This window comes from Rhopalosiphum maidis, chromosome 4, assembly GCF_003676215.2.
Source record: "Rhopalosiphum maidis isolate BTI-1 chromosome 4, ASM367621v3, whole genome shotgun sequence".
Classification (NCBI taxonomy): Eukaryota; Metazoa; Arthropoda; class Insecta; order Hemiptera; family Aphididae; genus Rhopalosiphum; species Rhopalosiphum maidis.
This window is the reverse complement of record NC_040880.1, coordinates 1915644-1935588: the sequence shown is the minus strand read 5'-3', so window position 1 is coordinate 1935588 and position 19945 is coordinate 1915644. Positions and strand designations below refer to the sequence as shown.

Here is a 19945-nt window from a genome sequence, read left to right as displayed (position 1 = left end):
CTGTAGTTAAGAAGAGATTTTTTTTAATATCCTTGATAATCGAACAAAAACAAAATTCCAATGTTTATCTTTTTTCGTTTATCGCTATTTGTTAATTCTTAATTCTTATTATAATAACACAAGTTGATAATTACAGAGTACGGTGTCATACACTCATACTTACTCATAACGTTATTACTTTTCGACTTCCGTTGTGGTGTGTAATTTTTGTTGATGGCAGTAGGTTTTTTTTCTATATGAGAAATTAACCGACATAATATCTACGTTGCATGCGTGTATTCTTTTCATTAAAAAAATATTTTTTGCTTGTGCCGGGAAACTTCCACTGTTGCTGTACATCTGAAAGCCGTAACACACACTCCCGCGACACGTACAACAACAATTAATAGGACGTCGTGTACGATCAAACTATGTTACGTCTATGTAAACATTGAAGAAATACAATGCGGTCCATTATTTTAATCGGTGAGTAGTATCTATTGGCTGACATAGACTTTTGAGGTTTTTGTATATTGTGTTTAGTCCGTGGATAAACCCAAGTACAAAATATCCAAGAAAAATAAATGGTGTCCATGATCATTGAATGCTTTATGCTTTTTATTGGTTTTGAATATCTCTGAACAGTTAAAGTCTGATTTAATTACTTTGTTTTTAAGTAAACTCAATTTTGAATGTACTTGTGAGTGTTTGAGTATTATTTCTATACATTTGTGTCTATTGGTTATAATTATATTGAACAAAAATATTAATAATATTAAAAAATATTAGTTTGTTACGATAATGATTCTTATATATGTTATGAATTTTGTGTTGTCTCTGTCTTACTATCATAAAACATTTGTAGGATTTTATTGGTATTTTTATTTTAAAGATTTAATATTTTACATAGCTATCACATCTAACTCACTTACTATAGTTTTATATCTGTAAACATAGTTAGACCTTATTATAATGTTTAATATTTTATAAAGATTCTAAAGAATTTTACGTTAATTTGTTTAGTTGTATTTCAATAAAATATTTTTTAATGGAGGTTGAAACTTTTCATTATAGCAGTTATTGTTGTTTGCTATACGTTTAATGGTAATCTAACAATATTTGTATTTATCTTATGATATAAATATCATGAACATATTCACACTGTTTTAGAGTATTTAAAGGTAAATTAAAAACCATAATAGTATATAAAATAATCTTTCCTTCTTCAACCATAAAAATTCTATACCGCTTCTAAAATCCCTCTTCACTAGTATCTATTTGTTGCTTTACTGATGTTGACTTTTCAAAATCGGCATCTATTCTTATCAAATTTCTTTTTACTGCAGTAATAATTATTTTATTATAAAATATTGTAAAACATGCTAATTTTAATTTGTAAAATTTAGTTGAACCTACTTTATTACTGTTAGAAAAATAAATTATTATTTACTAATAGTAATTTAAATGTATAATCAAACGTCTTTAGAATTATAGGGTTACAGATAGTTACTACTCAAAATTGTTTTGCATCGTTTACAATGATCTATTATTTAATTCAAGTTTAAGACATCCATTTCAGCAATTTAATTAATGTCTAATTATGAAATACACTCTAAAGTATACTATACATAAGAACTAATCTTTTTTTCTTTGTTGATATTTTTATGGTCTTCCATGGAGTTAAGTTTTTTTATTTTTACAGAAATCTGGTAGCAATTTGTTTTAACTTTGGCTATTTAAGATAAAATAATAGAGTTCAATGTGAATAGGTCCAACAGTTATTTTTGATTTGAATTAATAATTGTTTTCTTAAAAATGTTTGGATTATTGTGAAACTAAGCATAAAATATCTTCATTTAACTCCAGGTGTTCATTAAATATTTTTTCAAGACTAGACTAGTTATTGATTAGTGATAAAATATAACATTATAAATATTTATTTAAAATATCATTTTAGAATTATTCTGTGGTTTATCATATACATTTTCACCACCAATTGTTTTTCTATTATATTGATTAAATTATTAATTTATATTTAATTTGTAAATTAAACTTTATTGTATATACTATGTACTGTGTACATAATTCACAAGGAACATTATTTATATATTTATAATGTGCATTCTTTTTACAAGCCCAGATTTATAATAGCCCATCAAGATTTTCTCAGTTGCTCGCCAGTTAAATCTGGACCTGGAATCATTCAGATTGAATAATACATTACTAACATAACATTGTTCAATATAGATGATATATTTTGACTATTTTATGTTTATATTGTGGATAATTCACCTTAAATGATTTTCAAAAATATGTAAATGTGATTTAATTGAGTAAAAATGTTAGCTTAGTATTTGGTACAATATTAATTTAATCCATGTACAACATGAAGTTATTCATATAAAAATGTATGGTCAGGTCAATAGAGTATTTTTATTAATTTTATTTACAATAAAATTAATTACATTCATTGTTGTTATACAAAGTGGAATTTATAGCCAGTGGCATTCATTTTTTGTACTATAATACAATAGATTGACACATGACAGGTTTATCATCACTAGGTATATGAATTGATTAACTAAAAATATTAAGGATATTCCCAATAAGTAAAATATTAAAATGGGAAATATAGTACAATGATAGTACAATAATAAAGCTTTCTTCCTTCATGTTTTTCAATTTTAGTGCTCTAATAAATTGTCAACATGTTTACTTATTATATTATTTTGTATACACAAATTGTAAATGTCTTTTATAAATAAATAATATTAAAAAAAATGTATATTACATTTATATTTTATAATGTAACATGGAATTAATAAAATATATGTTTTATTTTCAGTAAATGTATTTGTACATTTGATATGTACAAATACTCAGAGGCCTGGAGGCACATATAGAGAAGGATATTTCAATAGCTCATCATGGTTAAATTTATTTCCTCCCATTTCATTGAACAAACATATAGGATTTAGCTTTAGAACATGTTCTGGAGGACAAATATTTTCTCAAACACAAGACTTGCCATATACTCGAATTTCAGTAGATGTTCTTCATGATGGCTTGTTATTTACTACATTTCTCCAAAACAAACATTTTGAATCAAAAATCCAGGGGGATTTTTTTGATAATTCTTGGCATAATGTTAATATGATTTATAAGCTTGGAGAATTAACAATATCTGTTGATGGCTTACAACAAGTAAATAGCTATTTATTTATGTGTATTTAAAATTAAAGTAATCTAACATTATTTGAAATACATAAATATAATATATATCTAATTTTTGTTAAGGTTATAGCAAATTCAACATTTAATTCAGAAATTTTAAATTCTGAAATTACAACTGATCAATCTATGCTAAGAGTAGGAGATGGTTTTGAAGGTTGTTTGTTAGAAGGTCCAAATTTTATTTTTAATTCATCTTTAAATCAAGCTTATAAAGTTGTTTGGGGACATTGTCCTTTAAACAGTCAGTCATGTATGTATATTTAATATTTAATGATTTAGTACTTATTGGTTACCATGACTATTTATACAATATTTTGGTAAACTCATTATGTTATTACAATTACCATAGATTAATACTGCATTATATTATCTTAATACAATTTTGAAATATTTAAGATAAAATAATATAAGTAGGTCTACCCAACAAAATTTAAATCATAAATTAAATAAAAGCTTTGTGTGACTGCCAATAAATTATTTGTATATTTTTACCACAAAAACCTAAGGCTTTTCATAAAAATTAAATTTGTTGCCACTTTTTCATAGAGTATTGACTATTCTATTCTGAAAAAATGAGTATACCTATATGGGTCACAAAACCAAATTTTATGTAGGAAACTGATATTATTTTAGAAATGTGTAAAATACTTATGTGTGTTGCAGAAAATTGGTTTTTTGATATATACTTTATGTTTTTAGTGTCGATGGACGGACCTAATTATATTATTTGGTTTTGTAAATAACAAAATTGTCTTAAAATAACATAATATAGTGTTGATCTGCAGTAGTTTGTAGCTGTAATAACAAAATTGAGTGTACTGGAAAATTGTATCACAATCGCCAATAAGTACCAATTTATTTACCTAGTGTGTATTTAATATTAACTATTAATTTGTAGGTACCGGTATTGATTATTGTTCTCATGCTCCTTGTATGATGCATGGAGTATGTGTTCCTAGGCAAAATAAATACCATTGTATCTGTCAACCTAGGTACTCTGGAAATAATTGTGAAATTGATAATGGTAAATCTAATATTTTATTTTTAGTATTCTATTTTATGAATTACAATTTAACAACTAGTGTATTTCAGGATCCCCATGTACAAAACATAACAATCGTTGTATGCATGGTCTGTGTGAAGAAATAAAATATGGTGAAGATTTTATATGCCATTGTGACCCAGGATTTACTGGTGATACTTTTGATATTTATTTTAATATTATTTTAATTGTTCATATTTATTTATTTTAATATTATTGTTTAGGTAAATTTTGTGAAATTGAATTATCTGCACATGTTTGTGATAATAATCCATGTAGAAATAATGGTACATGTAAATTAACACCAGGAGGAAAAAGTTATGAATGCAGTTGTGCACCAGGTAAATTAATTTTTATAAATTTTGTATAAAAAAATGGTTATAAATTATTTGATAATGTACTATAATTTTTTCTTTTTACCATAGGATTTAAAGGAGATGACTGTGAAATAAATATTAATGAATGCTTGTCAAGTCCTTGTCAACACGGAGGTATATGTGTTGATGGTGTGAATAATTATACATGTGCATGTAGTAAAACTGGGTAAATTTTTATTAAAAATGTTCTTATTTAATATTTTAATTTATTAATTTAATATTTATTTGTGGGCATTTAGATATAAAGGAATAAATTGTGAAACAAATATTAATGAGTGTGAAATAAATCCATGTTTTAATCAAGGTGTATGTTTTGATAACTATGGAAGTTATACTTGCCAGTGTCAATTGGGATTTGGAGGAATCAATTGTGAAATAGTAAACATTTTCTTTTAATCTTTAATATTGAATGTAGTAAAAGTATATAATTTCATTTTTATTAATTATAAAGGATTTAAATGAATGTATATCAAATCCTTGTCAAAATGGTGGTCAGTGTAGAGATCAAGTTGGAACATATGAATGTCGATGCGCTCTAGGATTTGTAGGTAGAAATTGTGAAATTGATGTGGACGATTGTGAAACTGCTGTATGCCCAACAAACTCAATTTGTGTTGATGGTATAGCGTCACACTCATGTCATTGTAAATCAGGATATACTGGTAAATAAATACTATATCTTTATATTCTTATTACCACTTATTATTTTTATTCTTTAATATATTTTTTGTTTGTGAATGAAAATTCACATTACTTATTATATGTATATGTTTAATACATTATATATTTTTGTAGCTTTAACTATTCTTTATATAATTTATTTTATAAAAAAAAGTTGTACCTATATTCGTAGTCTCATATTTTAACAATTAATCCAATTGTTTGATAACGTTTTGTTAGATGTTGATCTATTTTATATATTTTTTAATTATTATGATTAATTTCATATTATTATTTATAAATTGGTACGTTGTCAAATGATGATCCTACCGTTTACAGTGGTCCGCTTCAATATTGTACTTGTAAGCACTGTGTAGTTGTTATTTTACTCTCATCTGAGTAAATATTATTATAATATATAGTTTTGTTAAGTATGTCCCAAGATATATTATGGTATTGTGATTAAATGTTTTATAAACACTTCATTGTGAACTTAACAATCGTAGTTGTTCTATTCTTATTTTTGGTATTAACAGTTCGATCAAATTATTAATCATTTAACCTATAGTTTTTTAGTATTTATATTTATTTTATCATTAATATATAGAGCGATTCTTTTATTAAACAATACTCATTATTTAAAAATCTATTAATATTTTACATAATTTTCAGTCAAAATAAATCAACATTTGAAAAAAAAAATATTATATTTTTTAAGTTTTACTTTTTTGTATTAAAATATACATTTTTAATTTCATGTTCTAAAGCAGAATATTTGTTGAGGTATTCATTTAAATCAAAATTTGGATTAATAGTTTATCCTTGTATAAATATATATATATATAAAAGAACAGGCCTTTTCTATGTAACAAGTTTCTTACAACACTTTTTTTACAGAGTTGTTTCAAATGCTTCCCCAAATGACTTCATATAACCCATTTTTTGTCTGAGGGGAGAGTATGTATTGTATTTAAATGTTACAGATTTTTAGTAAAGCATTTAAAACAATTTTTTTCATTGAGTTGTTGCAAATAACTCACCTAAACTTTGAATAATTATTACAATCAACTATTTCTCTGAATTTCGATTTGTATGTATTGAAATACTCTAAAAATTATTCTGGTTCAGAATATGAAATTAAAAATGTGTATTATCATCCAAAAAATTAAAAAACTTAAACAATTATAGTAATAAAATAATAATTTAAAAAAAAGCTGTTGTTTTATTTTTACTGGAAATTATGTAATGAAAATATTTTTAAATATGTTACTAAATTTTGAAATAATGAGTGTTATTTGATAAAATAATCATCCATTTTAATGTTTTTGTTGTTATATACTAGTACTACTCATTTACATATTATATTAAATAACAACAATAATATTTTATTATTGTCATGTTTAAATTAAATTATGTAAGTGTATGTAAGTGTATACTATTTAATACAATAATACCATGTATATTAAAAAAAAATATATATATTTAAATGTTTAAAGCACACAAAAACTTATGAATGGCTGGTTAATTTATTTTAAGTTCAATTTGAAAATAGCCATTATATTAATTGAAAAATAATTTATATTTAAAAAAAATAAATTAATACTTCTTTATTTATATAATCGCATATTAATTAATTTACTTGTCAATTGATTATTAGGTGTTCCTCCTAATTGTACTGAAATAACAGTTTGTAGTAGCCATCCTTGTCAAAATGGAGGTTCATGTGGCTTATTGCCCAATGGGCAGTTTAATTGTTCATGTACATCAGGATATACAGGTATTTATTTTATATACATAAAAAGATAAAAAAAATTGTTTTTTTCTAGAATAGGTAGTTATTTTAGGAATTTATTATCCAATTAATTTATGATTTTAATATATGTATATAATAATATATTTGTTAGTTAATTTTAATCAAAGACTTGAAAATGTTTATTGTCACTTGTTAATATTAGAAGTTTTAAAAATAAATAGTAGTTAATTATTGCACAATTTGCATGGGTATAGTTTTGAGACAATATTATTACAGGCGCTTTTTGTGAGCATGGTAATATAGTGGCTCGTTCGCATGCTGATGATGTTTGTGTGCTCATGCCTTGTCTGAATTCTGGCACATGTATATCCCAAGGATCTAATTATGAATGTAAATGCCCTGCTGGTTTTACTGGTCGAAATTGTGAAATGACTATGAAATGTAATGCTGATCCTTGTCAGCATTTTGTGTCTTGTCATGATTATGTGAGTTTATTTTTGTTAACAGTACACTTTTATAATGAAAAACTTATTCTTTTTTATGCAGAAACGGCTATCATTTAGTTAAAGTATAGTTTACCAACATTTTTAATTTAAGTATTAAGATCTTAAGATTGGTTTTAAAAATTTTCATATTATCAGATAAATATATCATAGATCTTGTAGTGCTTTGGTACTTTCTTGTACGTTGGTATATATGTTAAATATGGAAGAATAGAATATAATTGATTAATAAAATAATAAATCTTGTGTAATGTTCTTTTATCGGTATTTATTATGTTATTTAGCAATACTTTAAATATATGATAGCCATAACTACTTTTAAACATATTTGTATGCTTTTTTTAAAAAAAAAAATCACAGCACTTTACACGTTTATGGTATCACCAACATTATTTTATCACTTGTAGGCTGGTGGGTACTATTGTGAATGTGAACCTGGTTGGTCTGGGCAACAATGTAATCAACGTGATCCTGGTCATGCTTGCAATCCAAACACTTGTGCTCATGGTGGGACTTGCATTCTATTAGCAGGACAAGCTGATAGTTTCCATTGTGAATGTCCCCCAGGTTTTACTGGTAATAATAAAAATTCTATTAAAAATACTTTGGCTTTTTTTAAATATAATATTTATATAAAAATAATGATCTAGTTGTTTTATTATTTTATGAAATGTAAGAAATAGATATTAATTGAATCATTGAATCAAATAATATTATATTGTTACAATTAAAGTTAAATTATGCCAAATATTGTTGCAATGGAATAAAAATATGACACATATCCTATAATATTTTCCTCTCTTAATATTGGAAATAGTTCTCATTATGTATAGCAATATTTTAAAACCATTCATCTATACTGTATTTTACGAAAGAATATGAATATAACAATCATTTAACTTATGTGATGTAAGGGTTGCACGTATTTAGTATTTCGGTGAAGGTGGGTGCTGTACTGTTAGGATATAATAAAATTAATAATTATGCACTCATATTCTTTCAGAAAATGTTGTGCACATAATTTATTATCATTTTATTTTAAGTTGATTATTATATCATTTAAGTGAACAACTACAGATATTTGTGTTTAATAAAAATCATTATTAATTATTATAAGATAAATATTATACATATAATATTTATACAATATACATAATGTATAAATTAAGTATATAAGTTAGTTTAAAAATATTGTAATTATTATTAATTATTTAATTTAAAAAATAAATAATGCTAATTTTAAATAATTTTCTAACTATACTTTATTTAACTAAAGAAGTAACCCTAGTTTTTTAGCTTGTGCACCCTCAGACAAAAATTAGTCATTGCTGAAAATACTTCTTATGTTAATTAGAGTATTAATTCAGTTTAAAAATATACTATTCTATTATTTTTAGATATTATACACATTTTAATACTATATTAAAATTATATATATATACTACTATATTATATTATATTATGAAATTAAAATATTATAGGACAGACATGTCAAATAGATATTGATGAATGTATGTCCAAACCATGTTTAAACGGTGGAATATGTCATGATCTTATCAATGGTTTTCGATGTAATTGTACCGATAATTATATGGGTGCTTACTGTCAATTACCATTTGATGCTTGTACTAAAAATCCTAGCCCTTGTTTGAACAATGGTACTTGTTTACATAAAACTTCTTCACTTAAAGATTATTATTGCAAGTGTTCTCCAGGTAAAATACTTTCAAATTATCTTTAACTTTTAAGTTATTAATTCTTTTAAATATTTTATTTTAGGGTTTGAAGGTAAAAATTGTGAAGTAAATATCAATGAATGTTTAATGGGAACTTGTCCAATTGGAAAAATTTGCATTGATGGTATTAATACTTATGAGTGCAAATGTCCTGAAGGATATACAGGAGAAAATTGTTCAAAGTTATTAAATGATTGTCGAGATCGTGTTTGTAAAAACAATTCTACTTGTATAGAGAGCCCAGATGGTTATATTTGTCGCTGCATGACTGGTTTTACAGGTGAAATACATAATAAATACTTAAATATTAGACATTTTTATTTTTATTACATATATATTTAGGTATCAATTGTGATCAAGATATAAACGAATGTGAAGTCAACAAAGAAGTATGCAACTATGGAATTTGTGTTAATACTAATGGTTTGTTAAATATTTTTTTTGTAAATTTAATGTTTATATAATATTATGTTTGAATTATTTAGGGAGTTATCAATGTTTTTGCCGTCCAGGATTTTCTGGTGACAATTGTGATGTAGATTTTGATGAATGTTTGTCACAACCTTGTTATAATGGTGCTACATGTGAGAATAAAATTAATGGTTTTAATTGTATTTGCCCTCCTGGATATACTGGTGTGTATTGATTACATTTAAATAAAAATATATATTGTAATGATATATTTTTTATTTTAGGTAAAGTTTGTAGTATTGATGTCGATGAATGTAACTCGAATCCTTGTTTAAATGGTGCTACTTGTATTGACAATATTGCATCTTTTACATGCTCGTGTCCAATTGGCTTAACAGGAAAACTCTGCGAAACAGATATTGATGACTGTGAAGTTAGTATATATATATTGTAATAATAAAATAAAATAGATGTTTTAATTAAAATAAACGTATGGTTATAGTCTTCTCCGTGTCAGAATATGGGCTTATGTATTGACAAACTTAACAGTTATGATTGTAATTGTACAAATACAGGATTTGAAGGCATGTACAATTATTATTAATAAATAAATATTATTATGCTATAGTCAATAGTGTTTACATTTTTTTATTGTAGGAAATCATTGTGAGTTGAATATAAATGATTGTGTACATAACCCATGCGAGAATAATGGCACATGTATAGATGGAGTAAAAGACTATTCTTGCAAGTGTTATGCTGGTTATACAGGTAATAGTAAATTATTATTAAGTATGTTAATTTTGATTATTATATTTAACAAATATTTGTATTAGGAAAAAATTGTGAAGTTGATATAAATGATTGTGAAAGTAATCCTTGCCAATTTGGGGGCACGTGTCTTGAACATTCTAATGTATCCTTATACAATCAAAAAGATAACAATAACTTATCAGCTATATTTCAACAAGAATTCAATTATGCTACAGCTAATGGGTAAATACAATTTAAGAAGATATTTTTACAATATTTTTTATAATATATACAAAACAGTTGATTGTAAATAGTTTTTGTTTATCTTATGTATTTATAGTTATTTTATTTTTACCTATTTTCTTAAACAATAAACCTCACTACATTTGTTTAAATATTAACTAATTCGCTACAAACATAATAGAAAATATAATAATTGTTTAATTTTATTTGTTATTTCGTTCCAATTCCAAACATATTTCAGAATCATAATTTGTTTATAATTAAAGATTTTTAAGTTTCATTATTATATTGTGATGTCTAAAAGTTGATTTTTTTTGTAAGCAGTGATTATAATAGTCTATAATAAATAATACCATTTATTATTAAGAGGACGCCATACACGTATGTGTTGTCTCTGTCTTACTTATGTATATCATAACAAATTTGCGTCCAGCAAAACACATTTTGTGATGTTAGCTTTAATATTAGAGTAAATTTAGCTATTATCAAATTTAAAGGTAAGAATATTATAAAAAAAATGGAATATGCTTTTATTGATATTATAATTTTAAAGTGAGTTATGATCATTTTAAAGTTTTAATATTTTACATAACTTTAAAATTATAATATCAATTAAAGCATATGTCATTTTCTAGATAATATTCTTACCTTTAAATTTGATAATAGGTAAATTTGCTCTAATATTAAAGCTAACATCACAAAATGTGCTCTGCTGAATGCTAATTTGCTATAATGTACGTTAGTAAGACAGAAACAACACATATGATTGTATAATGCATAATATACTTATGATTCCAATAAATATTTCAGATTTGAATGTTTATGTTTACCTGGTACAACAGGCATTAAGTGTGAAATTGATATTAATGAATGTGAAAGCAACCCATGCCATTGGGGTGTTTGTGAAAATAGAATCGGTGGTTATACATGCTCATGTGAAGATGGTTATGAAGGCGTATATTGTGAAATTGAAATTAATGAATGTGAAAGATTTAAGTATGATTTAAAAATAATTTATATTTAATGAATTATTTGAATTTTGTTGAATTAACATTTTTATTTACAGACCTTGTGATCACGGAACTTGCATGGATCGTCGAGCTGGTTACTATTGTGATTGTATACCGAAATATGGTGGTAAAAATTGTTCTGTAGAATTATTTGGATGCCAGGGTCCACAACCATGTTTAAACAATGGTACTTGTAGACCATATTTGTTTGATGAGACTGAACATCGCTATAATTGTACTTGTCCATATGGATTTCATGGACATATATGTGATAAGGTTAGTTAAATAAATAATTATAAAAAATAGATACACCAATTTTTTAATTTCAATAATAATTGTGTTTTAGACGACTACTATGTCACTAAATGGTGAGTCTCGTATTGTGGTCAATACCACTAGAGATGAAGGCTATGACATATCATTTAGATTTAAAACGACATTACCAAGTGGTCTTTTAGCAATTGGTGGTGGATCAACATTTTACATATTAGAATTGGTTAAAGGTCGTTTGAATTTGCATTCAAGTTTGTTAAATAAATGGGAAGGAGTGTTTATTGGTTCTGAACTTAACAACAGCCAATGGCAAAAGGTAAACTATCCCATTCTAAATACTTAATAATAAAAATCAATATTTTAAACTAATTTTTTTTATTGTCAGGTTTTTGTTGCTATTAATTCATCACATCTAGTATTGTCTGCCAACGAGGAACAAACTATTTACCCTATTAACTTGAATGAAGGAGCTAACCCTACGCATACTAGTTTCCCTACTACATATGTTGGTGGAACTATTTCAAATTTGAGGCTTTTACCTCATGGACCCCCATTCTTTATTGGTTGTATCGAGAATCTTCTTATAAACGGACAATGGGTTAGAAAACAAAATAATATTTTGAATAAAAATATAAAATCTCGAATACTTATGACTAAATATTTTTTTAGGTTTTACCTGATGATAAAGTAGGTTCAACAATAGGTTTAACTAATGTTGATATTGGTTGCCAAAGGAATGACCAATGCTTTCCCAATCCATGTCACAATAGTGGTCATTGTACTGATTTATGGAAAACATTCAGTTGTACATGTGAAAGACCTTATCTTGGAAATACTTGTCAATACAGTAAGATTTAATTTTTTTTTTTTTTGTACTTAACAGAAGCAAAATTAAAATACTTAGTTACAATATATAAACTTATTTCATTTTGTGAAACAGGTTTCCCAGCTGCCACATTTGGTCATGAAAATATCACTAATGGTCTTGTCACAGTAAATGTATTTGCTGTTGCCAAACGAGCTGTTAGAAATATTGTGGATATTTCAATGTTTATTCGAACACGTCAAACCCGAGGGGCTATATTTTATTTAGGATCTATGCCAGGAATGGTTACATTTTCTGAAGAAACTCATATTGCAGCTGAACTTGAAGGTGGTGAATTACTAGTTAGAATACAATTTAATGCCACTCCTGAATCATACACTGTTGGAGGTGTAAAACTAGATGATGGACATGACCATTTAATACAAGTAAACCTATGATTTTAAAGTCACAGACTTATTTATTTTACTTAATATCCTTATTAAGTAAATTCAAAATGATAAATTTAATTAATTACAAATAATTTATGTATGTAAATATATTTATTTAGGTTGTTCGTAATATAACATTAGTTCAAGTAAAAATTAATGGAACAGAATATTTTAGAAAGACTATTAGTGCAACAGGTCAACTAGATGTCCAAGTTTTATACTTGGGAGGTTTTCCGTCTTCTAAACCATCAAGACGTGATTTATCAGACCCATTAGTTGTTATGGATAATATTTTACCTCGTCCTAATACAATAGAAAGACATATTCGTCAAACAACAGCTGACAAGTTTGAAGGAATACCTCATTTTAAAGGAATAATTCAAGATGTACAGGTAATAATATACAGTAAACTATTACCCCACTAATTTTAAACTATGTTATAATATTTTTTTGGGTAGCGGAAAAGTTATGGGATTTTATTTAACTTCTATTTATGTCATTATTAGATTAAAAATAAATTTAAAATTTAAAATGATTAAAATATGTTAAAAATAATGTTTAATCAATTAACATTTTTACTCTGCACAAAGACATGTAGTTGTAATATTTTTTTATGTTTATGTTTGATTTGTTTATCATAATATCAATATGAATACTAAAAATGATAAAATGATATTTTAGTATAGTTATTATTAGAGCCCAGATTTTAATGCAAAAAAATATTATTAACAAGCGTATGCTGTTTGATGGGAGTAAGAAATGTTTGTATTTCATAACCTGTAGAATATGTCCAAAAAAGTTTTTTTTGCATATTAGTGCATATTTTGACTTGTACATATTATAGAATATTTTAGCATATTTCCGTAATATTGGGTTATATTAAGGGATATTCAGCATATATAAGACAATAATGTAGCATAAAATATAATTATACAAATAATGATAAATTATAAATTCATAACCATAATCAATAATCATATTGCCTTTTTTTTTTTTTACTTATTAGTTAGTATTATCAATATTTTTCAGAATATTTTGAGAATATTAAGAATATTTTTAGGAATATTTCATCAATTTTAGCTGCATATAAACATCATATTTCAAACGTAATTATTCAAACTAGTTATTATAATACAATATTATCATTATTTATTTAAATTTTATCATTTTTTGATTAAAAATAAATCTATGTTTCATTAGAAAACTTTTATACAAAAATCACCCTTAAGGCTTGTTCAGTTATCCCTGTATTACAAACTTAAATAGTTTAAACTTTATATAATATTGAAGTATGTATGAAGTTGTCCCCCCTCCCACCCCAACCAATTTATTTGAAAATTATAATAATATAAATAATATTGATTTGTGAATATTAATAAATATTAATTAATTTTTATATCAGTATAATTTACATAATCTCATTAGCTTAGTTGAATAAATACAACACAGGTTTACTTAGGGCTGATTTACGGTATACCGTGAAATATTGTCTAAACAATATAACGTAAAACGTATAAATATATAATTTTAATACCATCAGCCCTATTTTGACTCATTGCGAGTGTCAAATAAGAGTTGCCTGATCATAGCCCGAATAAACTGGTTGCTACCCAGATCTCTTCTTATATTCAACAGTTATTGAGTTTATAATATTTAACAACGTGTAAACATTTCTAATTATTTATATAAACTATAAAATTATTTAATCGTGAAATTATTTTTATTCTACTTAAATAGGATTATCTGTTTTATTGTGTACAGATTATTACAAAATTAAATTTTGATCAAACCTTAGCTTATAAATATGATTTTTATTTAATATTTATAATTTATAGATAAGCAATGGATCTCAAACAATGGTTGTTGAGTTTTATCCATTGGGAATTCAAAATAAAGATTTAGTTGTACCAAAAGCATTTGGTACTGTATCATTTAATCCAGATGAAATTTCACAAGGCGTTTTGTCCGATAATACATGCCGTTCAGATCCTTGCCATAATGATGGAGTATGTTCAGTAACCTGGAATGATTTTACTTGTAAATGCCCATTGGGTTATAAAGGAAAACAGTGTCAAGAAATGGAATTTTGCCAACTTCAAGATTGTCCTTTGGGCAGTGAATGCCGAAATTTAAATCATGGATATGAATGCGTTGCCAATATTACATTAGATAGTCGAAATACTACTGAGCCATTCTTACAATATAGCTTTATTAAAGGACAACAGGTTATTCCATTAACTCATATTGAAGTCAGTTATCGAACTAAAACTGGTGGAACAATCATGTATGTTTCCAACAAGAAAAAAAGCAGTGATTCTGAATTTATATTCTTCACAATGATTGCTTATAAAGATCGGGTATTACAATTTAATAAGATATAATTATTAATAATATTATTTTGTGTTTTACAATTTAAAGTATTTTATTATTTTCTAGTTTATTATTTCATGGAAATTGGAAAAAGAAAGTTCCATTAGTACGAAACATGTGCATAAAGATCATTTAGATTCCGAGTGGACTACCATTATTTTCAAATTAGCTGATAATAAAATTCAAGGTGGTTTGGTTGGAGCGATAGATGACACAAATCAGTTTCTTATTGCTGGAAATTTCTCATTATCTAACTGGATTGAATTAATTACATCAAATCCCATTCTTATAGGTAAATGCTTGATATTAGAGTACTATATTTTGGGACTGACAAACCAATAAAAAATTTTATTACAACTTACGTTAGACTATCAATTTATATAAAAATAAATTGCTTCAAAATTAACGATGTTCAGTTTCTTAACAATTTAATAAGCTTTGTAACAATCAAAGTTATTAGTGGAATACAAAAATTCTCATTATCCGGTGCTACTAGACAATTTTAAATTTTCTTTTGTACCTTAATCATTAACTCTTATTTGAATAATGTTATGCGTGTATAACATTTTTATAACAATTATGAATTTGTTTCAACAGGAAGAGGAGAACGCTATCATGATATAATAGGAAATAATGTTGAACAAGCAACATATTTGACTGATGCAGATACAAATTCATTAGATATGATTGATTCTGACTCAAGATTAAATTTTGAAGATGCAATGCAACATGATGTATCTTCAGCAGGGGGCTTTTATAAAGTATTTAATTTAAATATATATGTAAAAATTTGTTAATATATTGTGTTTACATTTGTAGGGTTGTCTTGGGGAAATAAGAATTGGTGGTTTGTTGTTACCTTATTTTACAGTATCTCAACTTAATACCAACAATCAAACTGATCATTTTGTGATGTTATCACATAATTCTATCACTGAACATTTTGATTTAGATTGTTTACTTTGCTATGATTCTGAATGTAAAAATAATGGAAGGTAAAAATGTAAAAACAGTATATATTTTCTATTTGTTATTTTCTATTTTTTATTTTTTCAGATGTAAAAAAGCTACTGAGTCTTATGTTTGTGAATGTCAACCTGGGTACGAAGCTGATGATTGCTCTGTAAATATTAATGAATGCTTGTCTAATCAATGTAAAAATGAAGCAGAGTGCATTGATGGAATTGCCAATTATACATGCCATTGTAATGCTGGTTGGACAGGCACATTGTAAGTAAACTATTTTTTATAACAGCCATTTAAAGTTGGTGTATAACTATTAACCATAAAGACTTGATTAAGAACTATAATGGTTTCTGGTTGTGTTTAATAGTTTGTAAAATTATGCACTCATGTACATTTTATTTATTTTTTATTATGCCTATTTATTTACACATTATGAAACCACTACACTTATTCTATTTATATCAGGGAAAAAAAGAATAAGAAAAAAATTATTTAAATATTTGTATTAATTATATATTTACCATTATCATAAACTCTTAGTTATTAAGTATAGCAGAAATACTAATGTAAAGAATTGATAATAAATAATGATAAAAAATATTTTTGTCATAAAATTGAAAATTGAAAATACTCTATAATAATCATATTTATTAATACATTATTATCTGAAAAAAAACTACAAGAATAACTAATTACTTATTGGTTTTAACAAGTTAGATTAGAATATTTTACACATTAAATTACACTAGTTAAGTTACAAAGTTGATATGCATTAAAACTAATTAGTTAAGTCTCTAACTAGTTAGTGCCCAGCTTTGCCTAATAATAACATTTTGAATGTACATAATATCTAGATATACAATTTTTGGGATATTTTCAATATAAAGAGTTTGTTCTCCTTATTATAGGAAGTATTATATATCTTCATGGCATTAACTATTATGTTTTAGCTGTGAAATTGATATCAATGAATGTGAATCCAGCCCATGTCATCACAATGGTATATGTATCGATCAATTAGGTAAATTTGAATGTAATTGTACAGATGACTATGAAGGAGCAACATGTGAACAGTTAAAACTTATTACTTGTGATAATCTACCATGTAAAAACGGTGCCGATTGTTTTAAAACTCCAGGTATTTTATAAAATAATTAAAAGATTGCTTTTACTTTTTTTTAATGTTAAAGTTTAATTTGTATAATTTTGTTATGTTATAGATCAATTTGGTAATAATTATACCTGCTCATGTTTAGAGGGATTTTCAGGCTCAACTTGTGACACAGCATTCTGTGATATTAATGAGTGTCAGAATAATGGTATATGTAAAAAAGAGGTATTAATATTTTGTCTTTATATGATGGTTATTTTAAAATTATATCAGAATGAATAAATAATATAAAATAAATTAACAGGAATCTCCTTTCTGTGAATGTCCATTGGGTTTTAAAGGCCATCTTTGTGAGCAAAATATTGATGATTGTTTGGATAATGGCAATCAACAAAAATGTCAGCACGGTGGTCAATGTATTGATGGTATTAATGAATTCACTTGTAATTGTACAGATACTGGTAAATTAATTTAAAAAAACATTATTAAATTATATTCTTTAATTTTTTAATTTATTTTTTAGGATATACGGGTGATGACTGCAGTATTGATATTGATGAATGTTTTGATCTTAATATACAATGTGGACACCGTGGAGAATGCAAGAACATACCGGGTTCTTTCATCTGTAAATGTGAAAAAGATTATTGTGGTCATCTTTGTGATTTGAATAATCCTTGTTTACCAGTAAGTTTACTTTAATTTTTTTGTATTTAATTATGCTATTATTAATGTTTAATACCAATTATTAGGAAAATCCTTGTAATAATGGAGGTTTTTGCCAAGAACATTGTACTGATGTAATAGTCTATGAATGTCAATGTGCCAATGGTTATGTTGGACAAAATTGTACTGAGGTAAATTATATTAAATTATTTTATTAATATTATACATTATGAAATAATACTTTTGTTATATATAAAAATTAACATTTTTTAAAATTGGTAAATTATGAAGTTTGAATTATGAAATGTTATCGATACTTAAAAATGTCAATGTATAGTAACATCTAATTTACAAATAGGTTCAATTTATTTTAATTTATTTACTTTTAATTACTATTACGAAAAATTGTATTTCTGTTATGTGAAGCATAACTCAAAATAGTCAAAATACTTCATATGTGTTTCGTCTTCCATAAAACCTGATAATATAGTATGAATTACTCAATGTAGAATTATTTTAGTTCAAGATAATAATTGCTTTAAATTTTAATATATTTATACTTAATGTTAGTTATGTTGTACAAACTGAAAGTCTAAACAATTACTATCTGATGTCTCTTTGATAGTATTTAAAGAAAATACTTATTACATATTATTTATTTAAACTTAATGTTGTCATTATTTTTTAAATTTATGTGATTTATCATTAACATTTTATTATTCTAGCTGCCTATCATTCACAACTATGCAGATATAGCATTAATTGTTGGCCCAATATTACTTATTCTACTTATTGGTGGTATGGGCAGTTTGCTTGTACTATTAATGATGGCGCGAAAAAAAAGAGCTACACGAGGTACTTATAGCCCAAGCTGTCAAGAGTATTGCAATCCTAGAGTTGAATTAGACAATGTACTGAAACCACCACCGGAAGAACGACTTATCTAATTATAATTTTTAGTTTTTAAACTATTTTAAGAACAATTATTCAATAAGTTATAATATTTTATACATTTTAACAGTTTTATCAATTTTATTTTAACTATATTAATGATCTCCTTATTTTTGTTTAGCGGCCATTTTGTACACTTCATTTAATTTATCATACATTTTATGATTTTTATTTAAATTATAATTTTCCAGTATTCTGTTTTTACTTATGTATGTAAAACAAATTATTTGATTATCATCCAACTTAATTTAATGATGTTTTTTTGTACTTATTTAATAACACAAATTTTTTTTAATAACAATTCTTATAAACAATTGTTAATGATTTTTAATAGTTATAGTTATAAGTATTATATTTAAAATATTTCAATTTGTTCCAAAACCATTAATGAAATATTAAAATATATTTTCAATTTAACAAAATATAGTTTGATAATTTTGCATAGTATTTTTAAAAATAAGTCTGTTATATAATAATGTTGTACTTTAAATTAAGACTTTTTAAAATAAAAGTATATTTATCAAAAATGTTTTAAAATAAGATCCAAAACATTTATATATATTATGTATAATAATAATTATATTTTAATTATTTTAACTTCAAAAATTGGAACAAAATACTTACTGGTTTTTGTAATTTTTTTTTTATTATTA

The 19945-nt window shown here is 25.0% G+C and overlaps 1 protein-coding gene across 2 annotated transcripts; it reads left to right on the top strand.

Moving 5' to 3' along the window:
- The first annotated feature begins 117 nt into the window (after positions 1 to 117).
- Positions 118 to 19408, top strand: LOC113550351 (protein crumbs). 2 transcript variants are annotated; one of them, XM_026952107.1, is made up of 38 exons: positions 118 to 465; positions 2825 to 3183; positions 3277 to 3463; positions 4112 to 4237; positions 4306 to 4407; positions 4480 to 4596; positions 4681 to 4798; positions 4872 to 5010; positions 5084 to 5294; positions 6950 to 7069; positions 7322 to 7530; positions 7956 to 8124; positions 9030 to 9263; positions 9328 to 9564; positions 9627 to 9707; positions 9770 to 9919; positions 9980 to 10128; positions 10198 to 10279; positions 10353 to 10466; positions 10532 to 10691; positions 11502 to 11687; positions 11758 to 11977; positions 12048 to 12290; positions 12360 to 12572; positions 12644 to 12821; positions 12915 to 13225; positions 13348 to 13620; positions 15064 to 15585; positions 15665 to 15890; positions 16196 to 16359; positions 16418 to 16593; positions 16655 to 16828; positions 17515 to 17702; positions 17785 to 17900; positions 17980 to 18136; positions 18199 to 18362; positions 18428 to 18532; positions 19067 to 19408. In XM_026952107.1, exons 1-38 carry the CDS (start codon positions 444 to 446, stop codon positions 19286 to 19288), a joined length of 6924 nt encoding a protein of 2307 aa, XP_026807908.1. In that variant the 5' UTR covers positions 118 to 443; the 3' UTR covers positions 19289 to 19408. The 2 variants fall into 2 exon arrangements, with proteins under 2 accessions (XP_026807908.1, XP_026807909.1); XM_026952108.1 differs by lacking the exons at positions 7322 to 7530; positions 7956 to 8124.
- Positions 19409 to 19945: the final 537 nt, after the last annotated feature.

Excerpts from the sequence above, each read along its gene's own strand:
- LOC113550351 (XM_026952107.1), top strand. The coding sequence starts at position 444 with ATGCGGTCCATTATTTTAATCG. Across the intron at positions 9,264-9,327 it reads TTATTGCAAGTGTTCTCCAG|GGTTTGAAGGTAAAAATTGT; the intron begins GTAAAATACTTT and ends ATTTTATTTTAG. Across the intron at positions 18,533-19,066 it reads TTGGACAAAATTGTACTGAG|CTGCCTATCATTCACAACTA; the intron begins GTAAATTATATT and ends TTATTATTCTAG.